General features: G+C 44.3%; 1 protein-coding gene across 3 annotated transcripts in view; it reads right to left on the bottom strand.

Moving 5' to 3' along the window:
• Positions 1 to 257: 257 nt before the first annotated feature.
• LOC121300033 (protein FAM222A-like) overlaps positions 258 to 18,577 on the bottom strand; it is a 39,927-nt gene continuing 21,607 nt past the window's right edge. For 2 of the 3 annotated variants that reach the window (XM_041228379.1, XM_041228378.1), the window contains exons 2-3: positions 14,774 to 14,918; positions 258 to 2,414 (exon numbers count right to left, since the gene is read on the bottom strand). In XM_041228379.1, the coding sequence (XP_041084313.1) occupies positions 958 to 2,414; positions 14,774 to 14,870 (1,554 nt within the window). In that variant the 5' untranslated portion in view covers positions 14,871 to 14,918 and the 3' untranslated portion in view covers positions 258 to 957. The remainder of the gene's footprint in view (positions 2,415 to 14,773; positions 14,919 to 18,577) is intronic. The other variant, XM_041228380.1, reaches the window with a different exon arrangement.

Here is an 18,577-nt window from a genome sequence, read left to right as displayed (position 1 = left end):
AGTCTGGGGAAAACCTGTAAATTTGAACAGTGGAGAGACCATTCATGATACATGGTTTGTTTTTTGCTTGTTGTTTTTTTTTTTTTAGTGCACCTCCAAACACCTCAAGCCAACGGTTCTTGCAGAACCAAAAGCAACAGCCTTGTTTCATTCAAGGAAGCTGGAGACAGCTTATAAAAAAAAAAAAAAAAAAAAAAACAACAACAATTAAAACCCTGAAACAGAAAAATCTAATAAGCAATAAGAAATAAAGACCCTTTCCCTTAGCAGCCAACACATACATTGTATATCAACCTGAAAAAAAATAAAACAGGTTCAAGTTTTCAAGTTTCTTAAATATATTTACTCCAGATCTCCCCGCTCTCCCTCCCACCCATTTTCTAGCATTTATACTCCAAGCAGTGCAATTCACATTATTTATTTATTTTTTTCCCCCCACCAAAACAGTTCTTGCAGCTGTCATCTGTGTACCGGCAAAAGACGATTCTCATCTTCTCTCTGTTGTTTGGAACCATTTGCAAGGCCTTGGCTTTTGTGTTGGTCCTCCGAGGTGTAGGGGGCGCTTATGTGCATTTTTCTTTCACCTGTGTGCACCTCATCCAGTAGCAAGCTCACAAAAACAAAACCAGCAAAAGCAAACCATCCCCAGTTAGTAAATCTCACTCCATTTTCCCAGCTTCAGAACTGAATTCCAACTGCCTACCACCCCAGACACACACACGCGCTATTCCCCTTTCACCTTCAACCTTTGCCCCTTAGAGCCACCTCCTCCTTGGGGAGCTTTGGAACCATCTCCACGATGAATCAGTCCACCTTGTTACCCATCCTTCACTTTTAAAAGCAGTTCCAATCGCATATCTATAGATATTTATATATAATAAAGATCTCCTTTTCTGTTTTAATAACTTTTTTCCATAGTTTTTTTGTTTCAATGTTATTTACTTCTTTTTTTTTTTTTTATCTATATACCGGCAGTCGAATGTGAGCGTGCTGGTGATCCAATAGCCTAGGCACTGACACCGTCTCATAGCCTTTGCCCAGCATCTGCTCCTTGATGCAGGGAGGGTGGATGTCGTTGATGAGGTACTCCAGCGACTGGAGGCTGCTGCTCAGGATGGAGGTGTTGCAGAGGGTCTTGCTGGGCAGGCTGCAGCACAGGCCGCTGTCGGAGGGGGGGTGGTGGTGATGATGATGATGGTGATGGTGGGGGAAACCCAGCTCTCTGTGCCCCCCTCCGCCCCCCGTGTTGGCCCCCACAATGTCCTGGGGGTTGTAACAGTCGCTGTTGGGGGTCACCAGCACGCTGTTCCAAGGAGGGGCAAAGTACTGGCCCACCGAGAAGTTGCCGTGCATGCCGGCGCAGTTCACCGGAGAGGAGCTCACTTTCTCCAGCCAACCGGCACTTGCAGTCAGGGCGTAAGGCCTGGAGGATACCAGGGCGCTGCCGACCACCCCCAGTGCGCTCCCCGGCACACATGTTTCCGGAGATTTGCTAATGGCTCCACCTCCTCCGCTCCCGGCACTGTACATCCTCAGTGCAGCCTGATGATGATGCTGCTGCTGCTGCTGCTGCTGCTGCTGATGATGATGCTGGTGATGCTGGTGCTGCTTTTGCTGCCAGATAATATAATCCATGCTGTCCATATAGGCTGCTCCAGCTTTGACAAGCTCAGCCCCCTGGGTAGGCAACACCGCCCCAGTGTAGGCCAAACCGCTCTGGGCCATCACGCTGCCGGGGAAGCCTGCCATGCTGCCAGAAGAGTTTGCAGAAGCTCCCGCCACCTGTTTTGCTGGGCTGGGGTTGGCGGTTGTTGCTGCCACCACCACCCCCTGGCATACCTGCTGCAGAGCCTGGGCCTGGCAGTGCTGGTTAATCTGGTAGATGATGCTCTGAATGGAGGGCAGGTTCGACTGCGGGGGTAAGGCCAAGCCACGGCCCCCTGCAATGGGGATAAAGGAAGCAGCCAGAGTAACGTTAGGAGGTACCGGTACTGCGGGAGCTTCAGGGGGTTTGGAGTGGCCTGTGCTGTACTGTATCTGCCCGTGACCCTGGGATAAAGTGCTGCTGCTTGGTGGAGGATAAGGGGCCACTGCAATCTGGGCCGGGGACAGCTTAGTCCGCTTGCCCTCCGAGTTTTTGACCACGCCCTTTCCCGTTGTCATCGGGGCCGTGGTCTTGACGATGGCGAGCAGGCCGTTGTAGCCGCCCGTGTGCAGGTGTGGGTAGGGGCTGTAGCGCTGGCCCGTGGTGTCATAGCCGTTGATAGTCCGGTTAAGGTGCTTGTGCTGGGGTACCCTGATATTGGTGGGGAAGATCTTGATGGACAGGGGGCTGCTGGCTGTCTTCTGTGCGTAGGCATCTAGCTCAGCCGCGCTGGGGTACCGAGGGGAATGCATGGGCGCTACCAGCTCACCTGCAACAGAAAACAAACAAACATCCATCACTTAAACTGCTTACAGTAGAAATGCTGATAGACGCAATTTATCAATCAGTTTCAGTCATAGATTTAATATTTTTTTGAACTGAAAAGTTTTTTTATATCCTTAAGGCAATTTATCCATTGAAACTCGCAGCTTGTAAAACTCAGTTCTATACCTTAGGCATTGTTAAATCAGAGCACGTAAAATTAATTCTGACTTATTTTTTTAATATAAAATTATCAGTACTGTCCTGGGAAATCCCGAGTTAAAACAGTCAATTTAGTTTCCGTGGCCTAATTGAGATTCAAAACCAAGGTCTCCAGACTCCCGATCCTCAGCGTCAGCCCTCAGTCACTTTGCCTCCTAAATGTTTACATCAGAGCAGACCTAATGAACGAAGAAGTGGAAATTTCAATAGTGGCACTACATTTATCAATGACTGACTTTGGGCTTCATTTAGCTTTGCACTCCAGTGCAATACTTGTACAAAGTGGTAAAAGGAAAACTACTTCTGTATTTGAAAACAAGCACACACCCCCACCGCAACTACTGTACACAAAAACAAAACACACTCCTGCATCCCTAAGCTCCAGTGTGCGGATACACTGTTGTGACTCTAATCCCAGAACCCAGCTTTCAATTCCGTGGCGAACAAACACCAGGCACGGCCCCACACTGTACCTTATTTATAAAGCCAGTGGTTAATGAGCCTGAGACAGACTTCAGTGCAGGGAAACGGAATCGCAAAAAGAAATCAAAGGGGTGGTGATGGGGGGGGGGACCTCTCTGTGAGATTGGATTTAAAAACTACATTATTCAGGCAATTTCATGGCTACTTAGCTCACCGCTACAAAAAAAAGAAGAAAAAAGGAGGCGCTCCATTTACAAGTAATACATCAAACAAGTGCAAATTACAAGCACCCAAAACAAATCGATTGAGACTTACGCAATTTTACAATTAACTGTGATAACACCGTTAGCAGCTAAAGCCACTGAGACTAGGAAGAAGAAACAAAAAATAAACTAATTTATTTTCTTCTAACAAAACCATTTTAGAGACTCCCCAATGCTCTACAGCCAGAACTCATTTGTTGTTCCCATTCACGCTCTCACCCAGACTTCATTTCAAGCACCCAATGAGCCTCCAACTGTGAAAATGATTAAAAACCTACAAGATCTATCCAATAAAGGAAATACATTGTGTGTTTAAAAAGGAAAAGAGAGGCAGGATAGTGTTGCAGTGCTCGCATGCTGCAGGAACCTTTCTGCACTAGTAACGTACTGTACTCTGAAACTCCTACCTACACACACAACACACACCTAGACATGACCAGGCCATCTCCTTAGAGGACAGCTGTCTAAACAAACTCAAACAAAATAAGGGAGATTTTTGTATTATTACTTAGTAGTAGCAGTGGTGGGAAGCTCTAATTTGAGGGCAGGGTAATCTTTTTAGAATTTGTTTATATTTGTTCACTTTTATTTGCATCCACTTAAGTCGTTTCTTGGTTTACTGTTGTTCAAATATACTGAACTACACTAAATATATATATCACACACGTTTGACTCATATCCTGCGTCACTCCCTCACGCTCACCATCTCTCCCTCTCCTGCCATTTGTAAACATTTAGAGCTTCAAATGCCAGCCTGAATTCAAAGGGTTTCACCTTTTACAGGCTATGGAGATTAGAGTTTTTTCAGCACAGTAAACAAGGTTTGATGTTATTAGGCCTAAAAGTCACATGTTTTGTACTAAGTGACTGCGTGGCCCTTTGAGTTCACACTAATTGTAATGCTGTGTAGTCACGCTACCTGACAGGTTTTACCGACAGGTTTTTTCCAGCCAGCTTTAGAAATGTAATTATTATACATCAAAACAGCACAGTCTAATTCTTCCAGTGAGCACGTACGCACACACACACACACACACACACACAATCTGGCTGGCTGTTCCAGGGGATATCCCTATACTAAACAAGGCCATACACAGTTCTGGGGAGCTGGTAAACAGTGCTGGTCGAGTAATCCCTAAACTAAACAGTACAGTAACCTCATACAGCAAAGGCTTCAGATAGCAGTCCCCTCTCTCTCCAACTATCTATTCGCTTCTTATAACCAAACAGCAAAACATGCACCTTGAAAAATAGCCAATGGATAGTGGCTTAACGTTTAGAGTCAAGAGCCAGGAGCCAAAAGATTTGGACTCAAGTGCAGAATTTACAGGGCCATCTTCCACTGAGACTAAGTCAGGCTTTCTCTGTATAGCCATGTATGATTAACTTGCTTAAGGGTTGTGTGTGTGTGTGTGTGTGTGTGTGTGTGCGTGCACATGTGAGGGGGGTAATAGATCACAAAGGGGGTACCCCCTCCCCCAAAATAGACAGCCTTTGATTTGTGCAGCGCTCACAGCTGCATTCTCCTTCATGCAGGCTCGGCTGTCCTTGGGGTGGCATGATCCTGAATACTCAATTAACACGCTGCTAATTAGCCGCTGACATGCGCTGAATTCTGATGAACTCATTTCAGGAGACAGATAACGAGAAGCAGCAAAAGAAGCTGGGTTTTGAAAGAAAAAAAAATGAAAAAGACTTTAATTTGAGCTTTTTTTAAAAAGGATCTTTGTAATTGCGATAATCAAAAGGCAGCTGTGTCTCATCGAGCGGGCCAGAGAGAGAGAGAGAGAGAGAGATGACAGAGCGAGAGAAAAGGTAATTATAATAGCAGGAATGGAAGGATGGAAACTGTGTTGGCTGAGACATCTGCATAAAGTCTACCTGCACCCAGCGTTATACGATATATTCAGGTTTATAAAATGGGAGTAATCTCACTGACTAACAAGTGTTCCATCCTCTGTAACAGTACAGCATGGAACTTTTTGAACAACTCATATTAACTGGACACTCCATTACTTTAGTAAGGGTGCGACAGGATGGGCGTGCTGTTTTTCAAGCCCAATAACACACTCCAGGGTGTTGAAATACGGTTTAGCGGCACTTGGCTTTGCAAGTTATTGCTTTTAAAAAAATTCAGGGAATTTTTTAATTGATTTTAAGAGCAAGGCGATCAAAAGAGAACTGCAAGATTAAACATACGTGATAATTTAACCTTAGGTATGATATCTTGGGCACTACCCAGTCAATGTCAACAATTAAACTGAGGCAGGGACAGAGAGAAAATGGGGGCGATATGAGCCATAAATGAAGGAAGGCTGACCTAACCAAATCTACTGTTCCGTTTTCTTTTGGTGTTTTTTTAATGTTTTCACCTTCTATAAGCTTAAATCGGAATGTGAAGGCAGAAAAGCCACCCTGTAGCACCCTGAACAATACCTGCCTTGTGTTCATGGCGGGGTCAGCTGGCACAGGCCGATCAGTCGGCGAATAAAGCTAGGCCTCAATCGTCGTGACAACTGTTTGTATGAACACAATAGGCCCTGATTCAGTCAGTTGTTAAGGCCCTCACAATTAACCCAGCTTCCATTCTGCTTAAACCACTGCTGATTTAATTCATTAAGCACAGAGATATTAGGCAGGGATAACCACGAGGCCCCCCGAAACACGGTCTCAGCGAAGTGCAACCCGGTCTCTCAATTCAAATAATAGACGTGGTCCTGCTTTCTAAGCTGTTAGTCAAATCAAGCATCAAGAACACCACAGGAGTTTCCAATCATTGTAAATGAAGAAGCGTCTGTGACAAACACCAGAACCTCTTTTGAATAGGGGGGCAAACTGGCTTTATTCACTGGCACTAAAGAAAAAAAAATATTGACCCGGTTCTGAATGTAGACAAGGTGATTCATCTTATGGACCAACAAGGCAGGTTTTAAATACTAAAGATGATTCATCAAGGTCTGTTTTTCAATCAATAGCCCCATCACCCGGGGCTGTTTTGTGTGCATACAAGGGATGTGTAAAACATTTATTTTCCGGACGTGGGTGGAATAAACACAAACTCGGTTTTCCGTTCACACTATGCCATCATTGGAAAACTTTACTCTATTTAAAAGCTGTTGTCCTATTTAAAAGCTGTTGAGATTTCACTTTTTCAGTCTAGAAGGGGGGGAAAGTATTTGGGGAACAGGTGAACATGACTGGCAGCGCAGAGATTGACACACATTTTAAAAGAAATGCCGTGGGACAGTTTCATTAAATTCTTATAATTGGGGGTGGGAATTGACAGCCTTTGGTACACAGGGATGTAAATAAGACTCCCATTTGATAGCTATTTCACCCCATTCTAGGTTCTAATACAAGGCTGATTAGCTCCAGTGTCCAATTACCCTCATAGTAAAACCACGAATGGAACAAACAGCTACAGTATGCAATAGGGGCGGGGCTTTTATTTCCATCCCTGATCTATCTATAAAGGCTGCTTGACTTGAAATATTCTCTGTATGGTCCAGTTATATTTATGTTGATAATTACTAAAGGAAAAACACTGGTAGTGCACAGCTTTGTAAAAATAAAAAATAGCACCTCTTATCTCTCTTTTGTGACCCCAGTGAGCTGCCAGTGAGCTGTGTGCTTGGTAGGAAGCCACAGCCCTGATCAGACAGTTGGGGGGGGGGGGGGGGGAAGCGTTCTGATGCCTGCTGTGGTTCCGAAGCCTGCTCCTTCACCCCCTGCTCCGAGCTCAGCAGCTGCAGCCTCAATCTCTTAATCTATCTAGGCCATCGGTGTGTGATGACCACAGAGCTGCAGCGAGAGATGGGGAGAGGAGCAGCAGCCGATAGAGCAGAGAGCACCAATAAGAGCAAGGAGAGAGAGGTACAGGCACAGGTAAAGCAGAAAACCACATGCTGTGCTGCTGAGGCAGTGTGTGGGAGTGTGCGAGCAGGTAAGTGTGTGTGAAATAGGGTTTACATGTAAGGGAGTGTATGTGAAACGCTGGGGTATGCATTGAGTGCACGTGTCAGAGTGGCTTGATGGTATTTGATGTTGTGTACAGTGTATGTTTGGTTCAGTTGTCAGTCGTCAGTCTCAAACTGGGCTGGGGTAATGAGGTATTCTGCACCATGAATGGCGCTTCCCCCAGCCCAATCAAGAACAAACAACCAAGATTCAAAGCAGCCTAAACCATGCCTTCACATCCATTCGACTGCCCTCTATTTTCTATTCCTTCTGGTAACACTGTCATTTCAGAGGAGTCTGGGTTTTCTTTCCTTTCTCTCCCTCTGTTGAGTAAGTGAGTTTCATCGGAGGCGCTCGCTGAACGCAGTCACCTCGGGGCGAACACTTTATTATCTGCAGACGAAGCGTCGGCACAAATACCATTCTACACACACAAGTGTCACTTTCCATTTGTCTCCGCTCGGAGGTATTAGACGAGCGCGGCCGCTGCGTGCTCTCATCTCAAACCGGCTAGCAGAGGGGGACAAACAGCGTGGGAAAGCAAAGGAGCCAGCTCTGCACATTCCATACGGACATCCTTTACAAACAGCAGCAATCTCACACTACATGCACACACACAATATATGGTTTCATTCTATCTTTGTATTTTGGATACCAGACCCGGGGTCAGTTATCATTAGTTACAGCAGGGTTGTTTTGTTGAGATCGCAATGCTATTTTGTTGAATGACAATTACGCTGCAGTAATTATCAGTTGCAATTATGCTAAAAAGTTACATAAACAACTACACACATTAACAATTCCACAGGTGTGCCAAGGTTCAACTACAATTAACGTTGCATTTTAATTGCAATGAATTACGAATTGCACAGCAGCTGGAATTGAGCCCAGGCGTGTTGGACACTATTAGATGTTATGGCTTAAAGCAGAACCACATCACAAAGTTCAGCTCGTGGGCAGTCTAGTTTGTTTACATTGAGAATCCTTGAGAGCTATTCAGCTGCTCACCCGGTTCTTAGTTTTTCAATGACAGACACTGCTGAGGGGATCTGCCTTCTTCAAGCAGCTCATGACATCTTAAACTGTAAGGAAAAGTCCCAATAGCTTCAGTACCCTTAGCCTGTTTCACGAGTTGTCGGAGTCCCCATCACAAGCTCCTCGGTACAAGGGGAAGCACAAACAGAGAAACGTTCCGGACTAGGACTGGCACAACAGCCAGTGCTGTCATGTCTGATTAGCGCCGGCGATGTGCACTTCACGGGTCTGTGAATTGATTTGTGTTCCAGCCTCTCTCTCACAGCTAGCTCACCACTTTCATGACAGCAGCCAATCCCGGGCCAGGAGCCTGCAGCTGACAACTCGAAAAATTGTCAGTAACTGATTACAATATGGGTACCGTTTGTCCTGACGCATTAAAGAGAACATAAATTCAAGTAAAATGCAAGATTTTCATAGGGACAGAGCGATGTACTTAATCTTCACGGTGTACTGAAAATGATCCAATGAGTCAGAGGGTTAACAAGCTCCTAAAACACATTGGGGGTTTGCAGACATGCAGATCACAAGAGCAATAATTCTGGAAACAGAATGAAGATTCACTACATCACCCAAGAAATGTACTGCACAGCTAAAATGTAACTTTACACATGCGGTTTGTGAGATGCAATAGGGGAAAGCAGAACAGCATAACAGCAAGGCAGAGTTACGCGAGAGCTTGTCAAAAGCCTTGGTTTATTACACCACAAAAAGAAGCGCAGCTGAAATGGAATTCAAAAAGCAAAAGCATAAAACACCCAGGGGAAGAGCCGTCCTGTCATTAAAAACATAAAACTGTTACCACTGTTACCACTGTTAACACGGGTACCTCAGAGTAGCGATAGCAACGTCACATGCTGTAGCCAGTGCTCGACCAGCACAAGAACACGCTGTACTTAAAAGGCTTCTGAAACTTCAGGGCCCTAATTAAAACTTCAATATGAAAGCACAGCTATTTTACACGGTTACAATCACTTTAAAGAGCTTCTAAATCGCAGCCAGCACTTTTCCATCCACAGCAAAACTGGTTTATGATTTTCTTTGACTTAAAAGGTCGGCCAAAGCAGACGGTACAGCACACGCAGCTGAATAAGAATTAGAGGGTCATTCAAAGGCAAGAGAAGAACTGGATTTGAGCAACAGTCATTTAGTAAACTTAGTTTAGACATGGGCAAAGGAGGGTGTTCTGAAGTCTGAAGTGAACTCGAACTTTCTTTGTAGCATTAACTTAACGTACATGTAATGACTTAATAATAATAATAATAATAATAATAATATGACGGAAAGCAGTCTGTTATCTTAGACAAGCTTCGCTCCGTCTCTTAATTTTGCACATTGATAATATTTAAGCATGCATTCTGTACCTTCAGAGACGGTAAATGAAAGAAAGACTACATATAATTAAAAAAAAAAAAGAAAAAACAGATTACTGCCTTTAGTCAGACAATAGCATCTGTATACGAGAGAGGCAGAGAATAAAACGTGTAAGATTAAAAGAGGGGGTGGTTTCAGTGGTGGCGAGAGTGGAGAGAGAGAGAGAGAGAGAGAGAGAGAGAGAGAGAGAGAGAGAGAGAGAGAGAGAGAACACTTCTCCCTGGGCCTGTCAGTACATTGGAAGCGGCCGTGCACAGGGCTGCAGGTAAATGTGAGAAGAAAGGAGCCTGCAGGCCGCCCAAGGCAATCTGAGCCCTTCTGTTCTATCATTTAGGAGACATGTCCTCCACTGATTTCCAATTAATATTTAATACTGCATAGAAAACAGCACATTTCAGAGGGAGAGAGACGGCTCCCTGTTGGCCACCAGTGAACTGCAAATTGCTTCAATGTTTTACAAACTTAATTTGAGAAAGGGCAGAGTGACCCCCTGCGTCACACTTTAATTAGAAGCATAAATATCTCAATAAATTAATTCTCACATCGCAGCCAACGTTTTCCTGTAATCTGATGCCAACTTTCACCCTGCTTTTATTGCAGACTGGGTTATGAAAATTCATGGATTGCTTTCTTTCTTGCACAAAGAAAAAGTAACAACATCTAGCGTGGACGGTAAAGTGTAGCGCAAACGTGGAAAGGTTTTTAAGAATAAAGTTATAGAGAATGTCCTAAATGTTACTGAAGAGAAGGAAATCTAATGATGAGCTGACTTATTCATAAGGGTGTCTGAAGACAGTATGCAATACAGGATATTACACAACACTGCAGTTAAACAAAACAGATCACACTGAACACTTCCCTCTAACTGCCGATCGGGTATCTGTCCATGTGACCTACAGCACAACAAATGGATCAGGATGCAGCAGTTTATCTTCAGTGCTGAAATGTTTGCAGAGAAGTATGAGAATCCATTTATAAAAGCACTCCTTTAACAGTAAAAGTACAACCTACAGGGTCTCTTCGTGGTTGGAGAACATCTGGTTTTAAAAGACAAGATATCTAGGGATTTATGTGTATTGGTTTTAACGATTGCAAATCAAAAAGGAGGAGATCAGTCTCGAACAGGATGCTAGTAAAGCCAGCCAGCTCACTTTAAGCATTCTCCCAGGCCCCCTAACCAGCACCTTGGGTCTCGTCCCCAATCCATTACCCTGCCGCTCCCCGGCTAAGACTGACTCTCACAGTCTAGCTAATTTATGTTAGGGAACCCTGCAGAGCAATGATATAAACATTTCATTGCGAGCGCGCTGTCGCTCTCTCTCTGTATATCTTCTGCTGTACACCAGCCTTTTTAGCTGAGCATGTTTACAAGAGAGTCCCTGTCCCCAGGCTGGAACGAGGAAGGGAACTGGGAATACAAGCGATGCCAGCTCCCCATCATCTACAAAAATACAAAAAGATGATGCCATCAAACAGCCTGGCACCCCTCTGCCAAACATATTGGGAGGCATGGCGTGAGTAACATGCAGAGAGGGAGGCCCAAATGTTCCCGAGTTGGAAAAAGTGCACTGCTACTACACTCCCTGCGCCAAGAGCATCATGCGGCCTTTCATGCTGAAATAGAGAACTACACTGATGATGGATGCACCCGCTACAAGATCAGCAAGCATGCATGGTTGACAATCGAGTTGATTTACATTCTCGAAAGGACACACTCACTCCCCTTGAAATGCCCTATACTTTTAAGGTAATCTAAGGTTACACATTTTAAAAAGGGAGATGGCCCTGCCCCTCTCCCTCTCTAAAACATTTAGATCGCCATTGTATTACAGAACACACATGCAAATACATTCTGGGCATATAAAAAGGTACCAATATCACCCCCAAGTGAAAAACATATTTTTAAACCACATGGCATGCTGCATGCTTTAAGCTCACCCACGTTTACCCAGCAAGGGGCTGCACCGTTCCCCAGGCTTCACTGTGCAGCAGTGGGATGATATCACTGTCCCATATGTACCGATTTCAGAGCCAGCCTCACTTCCAATTAAGAGAGCAAGCCATCAACAGGGCAGGGCAGCAACTGACTCGATCCCCCCGCTACTCGGCTAAGCCGAGTCACCGCTGGTACCAAACAACAGTAGAACTGGCTTGTCAACAGCCATGCTGATCACACTTTCACAGTATGTGGAGGGACTGGAGTAACATGCAAAAATGTTCAAATCTGGAATAGAACATTCAATAGCCAGGAATCATGCATAGATTATGAATGCCCAAACCAAGTTTCAACATAACTGGGTGAGCAGTTCAAAAGGCGTAATCAAAACACGCAGCATACACACGGCTATACATATCACGTCACACTAAAGCCCTGACACAAGGGATATTTACCCCCCTGCAAACAAGTTGTTTTCCTTACTTTGCTTAGGGCTGAATTAAAAAATTAAAACAGCAGTCAAGTCAGTTGACCTCAGCTGCAGGCACAAGATCCTGATTCCTGCCCAACACCGTTTGCAAACTGGCCCTGAAGATGGACACAGCTGACAACCAGAACAGCAAGCGCAGTTCACTGCTATACAGCTGTGCTTTTTACAGAGGGGTGTCATTGGAAGCAAGCAGGGCTCTGTCCTTGATTCAGACAAGGGCCGGTGAAGATCTTTTCCTGTCACTCCCTCAGCCTGGGTCAATACTCCACTAACAAGCCCCAATCAGGGCAGAAGAAGGTGGATTAACACAAACAGACTACAAAACTCCACATTGATTGGGGCTGGGGAGAAAAAACAGTACCTTGGTAAAATGGATTAGACTTCCACTGTTTTCCTTTAGTGGTTGAGGGCCAAAAAGATGGTAAAAAAAAACACACAATGAAAACTTCAGTTCCACAGTGATCAGTAGAGATGCATGTGGAACATGATTAAGGGAAGGGTATGGCTTCCTAAATGCTTGCAAGGCAAATGCCAGGCATGCAAACGAGTCTTATTAGAATGAGCGCCTGGTAATAAAAGATTAAAATAACAGAAGGATACAACTCCATTGAGGATTTATTTATTTATTTATTTATTTATTTATTACTTCCACAACATTAGTCGACATCCAGAAACAAAAGGGGGGGGGGGGACTGGCAGGAATTTAATTTAAAATGACAGGGAGTGCAGCCGTAGACAGGGGATTTGGAGAAGCTGAAAGCAGCGCTATGATTTATAATTTAAGTAATGCTCGGCATTCCTTTTAATTCAAGTCGAGCTAAAAATCAAAAGGCCGCCCCGGTGAAGCTAATCCGATATGATATTTACCAGGGCACTCGGTCAATGGCTTTTTAAAACGCTCGTCTCTCTCTCTCTGCCTGTCGAGACTGCGAGACGACTGTGATAATGGAAACGTCCCTCTGCCTCACTTGAATCGTTCGCAAGGCCCAGCACTTGGAAATTGATTGTCTGGCAAGCTGATTTCAATGCTTCCAGCGGATGTTAGAACCAGTTAAGCCTTGTTTTATTGAGGGAACCAGGAGTCTTTTTTTTTTTTTTTTTTTAATGGGAGCCCCATCAATGAATTGTGCCGCAACACAGAAATACAGCTCTCCATGCAGGGTTATTTTATATATTTTCCTCTTGCTTTTGAGCAAAGTGCAGCAAAAATAAATACAACTCGGTCTCTTCTCCTGTACTCTTTACTTTGTATCCATGGCTGATCACCACATCACGAATCTCAGAAGCTGAGCCATGCTCAGCACGCCAGCATGGCTATTGCATATGAAGATAGTATGGTAGGTTGTATACGATGGGGCACTTGCCCCACTACAGACCGGATGACATCATACTGCAGGATGCCTTCTTAAAAAGGAGGTGCATTCCAATACCCCATTACTATTCTGGGCTACAAACCCCCTTCACCTCCAAAGCTTTAAAATTTCAGTAAATCCTAATCTTTAAAAAAAAAATGTTGGAATCACTTCATAGAAAATCAATACTGTATTTTTATGGCCTTATGGTTCTTAAAGGAGGTTAGTTATTAGTCGGTATATCAATGATTATGTGCTGAAACTGTCACATGGGAACATGTCTGAACTGGGTTTGTGGGTCTCCCCATTACAGCCTACAGCAGAAACGTATTCATTATCTTTTTTTCCAGCCTAGCATGGGTTGAGAGGGTCTTAAAGCTCCAGGAAAAAAAGCCTAACTTTTTTCTAAACAACTGGAAATAAAGCAGTAAATAAGAGCAGCACTTGATCTGCATTGGGTTTCACCCCATCGGTCCTCTGGGGGCCCCGTTTAAACGATTCTGAAACCTCATTAATAAAGCCTATTGGCTACACGCACTCTGCCCTCTGCACGGCAAATTCCATTTCCTTTCTCTGTAAATGTAGTGCGGATAAAAGCTGTACAGAAAAGGCTAACCTTGTCCTAGTTCTTCCCAACGAGCAAGCGGGCCGTGGAGGGCTCGAGTTGAAGGAGTGATTAGCTGGAACGTTATTGGAGAGGTGAGGAATGCTGCTGGGGTCTCGCAGCCTGCCGTCGGGTCTCACTTAATAGTATTGATGCTGAAGAAGAGCTGGTGGCTGAAGTGTCACGTTCACAAAAATATATATATTTATATACCAAATGTGCTCCCCCAGGCCGGACTCCAACAGGCCTTTAAAATGAGTTCAGGATTAGAAAGGAAAGGTAGATCTGAAACCGGGGCGGTTTATAAGATTAGCACAACACTGCAATCCTCACAGGAAAACGCAAATAGCATCGACTGTAAAAGCAACTTCATATATATTTTACAATTGCCAAATTTACAAACGTGGGGATGAGCTGGGAAGAGTTCCTTGACCAAAAGGCCAAAAGCAGCAACAATACAAAGACAATATGATAAAGTAGCCAGCCCCTCATCACCACCCACTACTGCCTTTTGCCTTTTTTATGAACTGTGTTTCAGACATTGCAACAATATATGCGAAATAAATGTCAAATTGATGTAGAAGGGCTCAAATTAAGGCTGAACGTGCAGGGTGGCTGCACTTGAGTGGTTATTAGAAGTCTACACTGTGTATATATTGAGGACCTCCAAGCAGACAGCCCCCAACCCCTCCTCCCACTCCCTGACTCACATTTGTGGCTGGTGGTGGAGGGTGTCTCCAGCATCTTGCTGGGGCAGGCCAGATGCTGAGGCTGGGGGTTCTGCCTTCTCTGCAGACAGGCCAACATGGTGGAGCGTGGGGTCGACTACCAAGGGGAGCGCCACCACACAGGGATCTGTGGAAACAGACAGGGGGGAAAAAACAGCATTAAATCAGCGTCCATCGCAAACACATGGGCAGAGGAGCCCAGGCTAGAAACACATCGCTTTCTGTAATTCGCTCTCACCAGAAAGACAGCTTTAGAGACACAAAAGGTGGAAAGCAGGAATGGGCTTAAAAAAACAAAAGGCTGGAAGGGTCACTTCACCCTTTGTCCTGGGTGGATCTCAAGGTCCCACTTTATCTTGGCGCGCATGTTGGCATATGCTATTTGGAAATCACACTGGAACTCAGAGGTCCCAGTTTGATCTAGCGTAGAAACATATGCACAAAATTGTCCTGTTCTCTTGTGTACTCAATAATCAAAAACAATTCAGGACTGAAAGGGTTAAAGTACTAATCTCCTTCCTCTACATCCACCTACAACAAAGACTTCCTGAAAGCTTCTTGGCTCTTTTGGTAAGGCTCTTTTTGCATGGTGTAAGCCAGCTCTAAAGTTAGGCACCCGATAAACACACTGTGGATACGGCTTTCCCCGTGTCATCTATCCATCCACTTGTTTACAGGTCACAGCAACGCTAGCCCTTGTTGAATCTGCTAGTTCTTTCTGGGTGGTGTTGCCAGTTTGATTAATGACTTTATCCATCGAGTGCAGGGAATGAAAATGGCTAAAACAGCACTCTTTCTATGGCAACTCCAGCCCCTGTGTGACAGCCAGTGGATTTCGGCGGCAGCAGAGAGAGGGGAGGGGGGCTGAGCAGAGTGCCAAGCGTACATCAGGACCATTGATGGCTCTAATCAATCTCCCATCAAGCCATAAATCTCCTCTCAGCTCCCTCCTGCAGATGCCAGGGTGCTGCAACAAGGGCAAGGAAACCGCGGGCTGAGGAATTCACAGACACACACTAAAAAAATGAAAAAATAAAAATGAGACCGCAATTAAACAGCAAACAAAGCCAATTTGCTAAAGCAACTGTGTTCCTGTTACTGCATTAGCGTTTCCAGGTTGGGATGCATTTGGAATTATGATGAAGGCAGCTGAATTAGCTAAATGCCTGTCTACTGGGCTAAGGAGTTTCTTCTAAAACAATGACCACCTTTGTTGTATTCTTCATAGACATAAAACTGCAGATTAAAACAGGTATTAGAAAGGTATTAGAAAGCTAAGGAGAGCCTCTATAGATTTCTCTTCAGTGGCTGCCTTAAGCCAATTGATAGCAAGTGTAGGGTTCCTCAGCCCCACCTCCTTTAACCAGTTGCAAAATGGAAGATGACAATATTTTATTACAGATAATTAACCTCACTGAAAGTGCTTCAGTTAAATACAAAGTGTTGGAAGATGCTACTGTCTGATCCAATTCAAATCAACACTACTAGCGACAATTAACAATACAAATAAAATCCATTGGAGCCGAAACTGAGTGAGTGTGCAGGACAGCGCAGGCAGCAGCAAGGCTATGTTGTTTTGAGAGCCGGTGCAGACCACCGTTCACATTAGCGAAGAGTAAAAAAAACAACAGCTTTCGTTGCCTGCATCTCTTCTGTGTGTGTTTGTCTCGCAGCTCCTCTGTCACTTCCCGTCACCATCAAACATTTTAATTTCCAGACATGCCACGCTGCCTAGTCTCTAACAAAAGAACAAAACCAAATATTTCATTCTGGCTGTCAGCGCTACTGTCTAGAGCAGTGATGTACACTGCATCAATTCAAGTTTATTTTTCATTTCCTTTCTGTGTTTGTTTATTTATTTATTTTTTAAAAGGGACTAATAATCTCCCCGATCCATTATTTCATTTTCCTTCTGAGCGTTTTATTCTGAAAGCGGTCAATTAGAAGAATTAAGAGCTGAATGACTAATGCGGAGCACTGCTGCCACCCACTCTCCACTGGTGTGTCAATACCAAACTGCGTCTAAACAAACACCCCACCCAAAAGACACTGGCAAATCCACAGCATCCACGAGAAACCTCTTCAACCCTGCTTTTCATGCATCAGTCACAGGGACATCTGCATTGAAGCCCTTAGACGCAGAAGCAGTTTTTACAAGAAAACCCAGCCCCATCTCCTCTCGCTTGCCAGTCTACCCGACTCTGTAAATGAAAGACAGTTGTGTTACTCTCCATCTTCTCTTCAGCAAATGTATTCTGAAAAGGCATTATCCTCTCTGAATGGAAGTTTTTTTTTTTTTTTTTTCCAAGTTTCAAAACCAATTTTCTTCTATTACTGCTTTTAAGAGAATAAAAGGAAAAAGATTTGCATTTCAGAGAGTAAGGTTTGTCACTCTCTCGTCTTTACTTGGGGTTGCATTCTTCAGCACCTTCACTGGAGCGACAACATGAAAAGCTTTAGCTTTTAAATTATCTAGATATTTTCAGTTGCTTTTCTTCTTCATTATATATAGTGCTATTTTGACGGACATCTACAGTAAACACTGAGTTTGTGATTAAAAATACAAACCAAAAAGAAAAAAAAAACACAGATGTTCAATATTATATACTGAAACCTTCTCAAAAAGCCTGTACACTCCTGAACTCCATGCTACAAAAAGCAATATCCTGTTGATCTCTGTGGCAAAATAATACTTCTGGATTGGTGTTTTTATTTATTGTGTATATATGTCTTTCTTTCATTAGTGCTAAAAGAAGTAGTTTGTTATTTCTGAAGATGAATGTTTGAATAGCAAGATCAAATATTTTGCCGGGTTTGAGATTAAAGACCCAAATTCCCATCGGTGGCATACGGGACACCAGCTCCCAACACACCATAGCACGGGAGAAACAGGACACCTGGAAGAACGTGCCCATCCACCAGCCAAAAATAAGGAGTTACTGCTTCGGGAGAAGCACAATGCAACTCTGCTCACCTTTGAACTCCAGAGTCAGAGGTCATATTCAGAGCAGCTCTAAATCAACACCTTGAGAAGGGAGCAGCTGGGGGTGAGACTGAAAGGAAGTTTTGGTGGAGCAGTAAAAGATCACTGGGGACAGATATCTCTGCATGTCCAGCCATCCGTCTAATCTATCCATCTATATTGTATCTAGCCAGCTATACAGCGCGTCTCTCAAATCTATCATTTCCATCGAGATACTGCCACAGTCTTTTGCCTATGAATTTGTTTTTAAGATTCATATGTATTTGTGTATTAGGAGGAAAAAGATACCTAGTTGTGGGTTTCCCATTACGATAATTTGTGCATTTACAATATTAAGCCACCTGATGGTGCTGCATGCAATGAAAAAAAAATTACTGCTACTATATTTGTCCACTTAGTGCTACGTTCCCTATTACTTAGGCACTGAGTGCCAGATTTCAAACAGGGGCAGTCTGTCCCTAACTGAATGGGAACCTGCCGACTGCTTCAGAACACACTAGCCTGCCCTTTAACCAGCCGCCGTGCCTGCTCTTTATAAGCCTAGGCAAGTTAATCCAATCAGCCTGCTCAAAACTTCCATTCTGTGTCCCTTTAACAAGACACTGTCTGTCCCTGCTAATCCCCCCCCCCCTCGCTGACAGATGAATGCAGGGTGTTTGAAAGACCCCATTAGGAGCCCAGACTGCCAGCCCCCCGTCACAGCAAACAGTCCCGTATCTGGGGCATACAATAGGGCATGGATGTGCGAGTACAAACACCTACGAGAGCTTGGATGTGCAACCTCCCTCAAACTGCAGAACCCG

The sequence above is a fragment of the Polyodon spathula genome, chromosome 25 (assembly GCF_017654505.1).
Source record: "Polyodon spathula isolate WHYD16114869_AA chromosome 25, ASM1765450v1, whole genome shotgun sequence".
Classification (NCBI taxonomy): domain Eukaryota; kingdom Metazoa; phylum Chordata; class Actinopteri; order Acipenseriformes; family Polyodontidae; genus Polyodon; species Polyodon spathula.
Note: the sequence above shows the minus strand (reverse complement) of the source record. Positions and strands in the feature narration are given on the sequence as shown.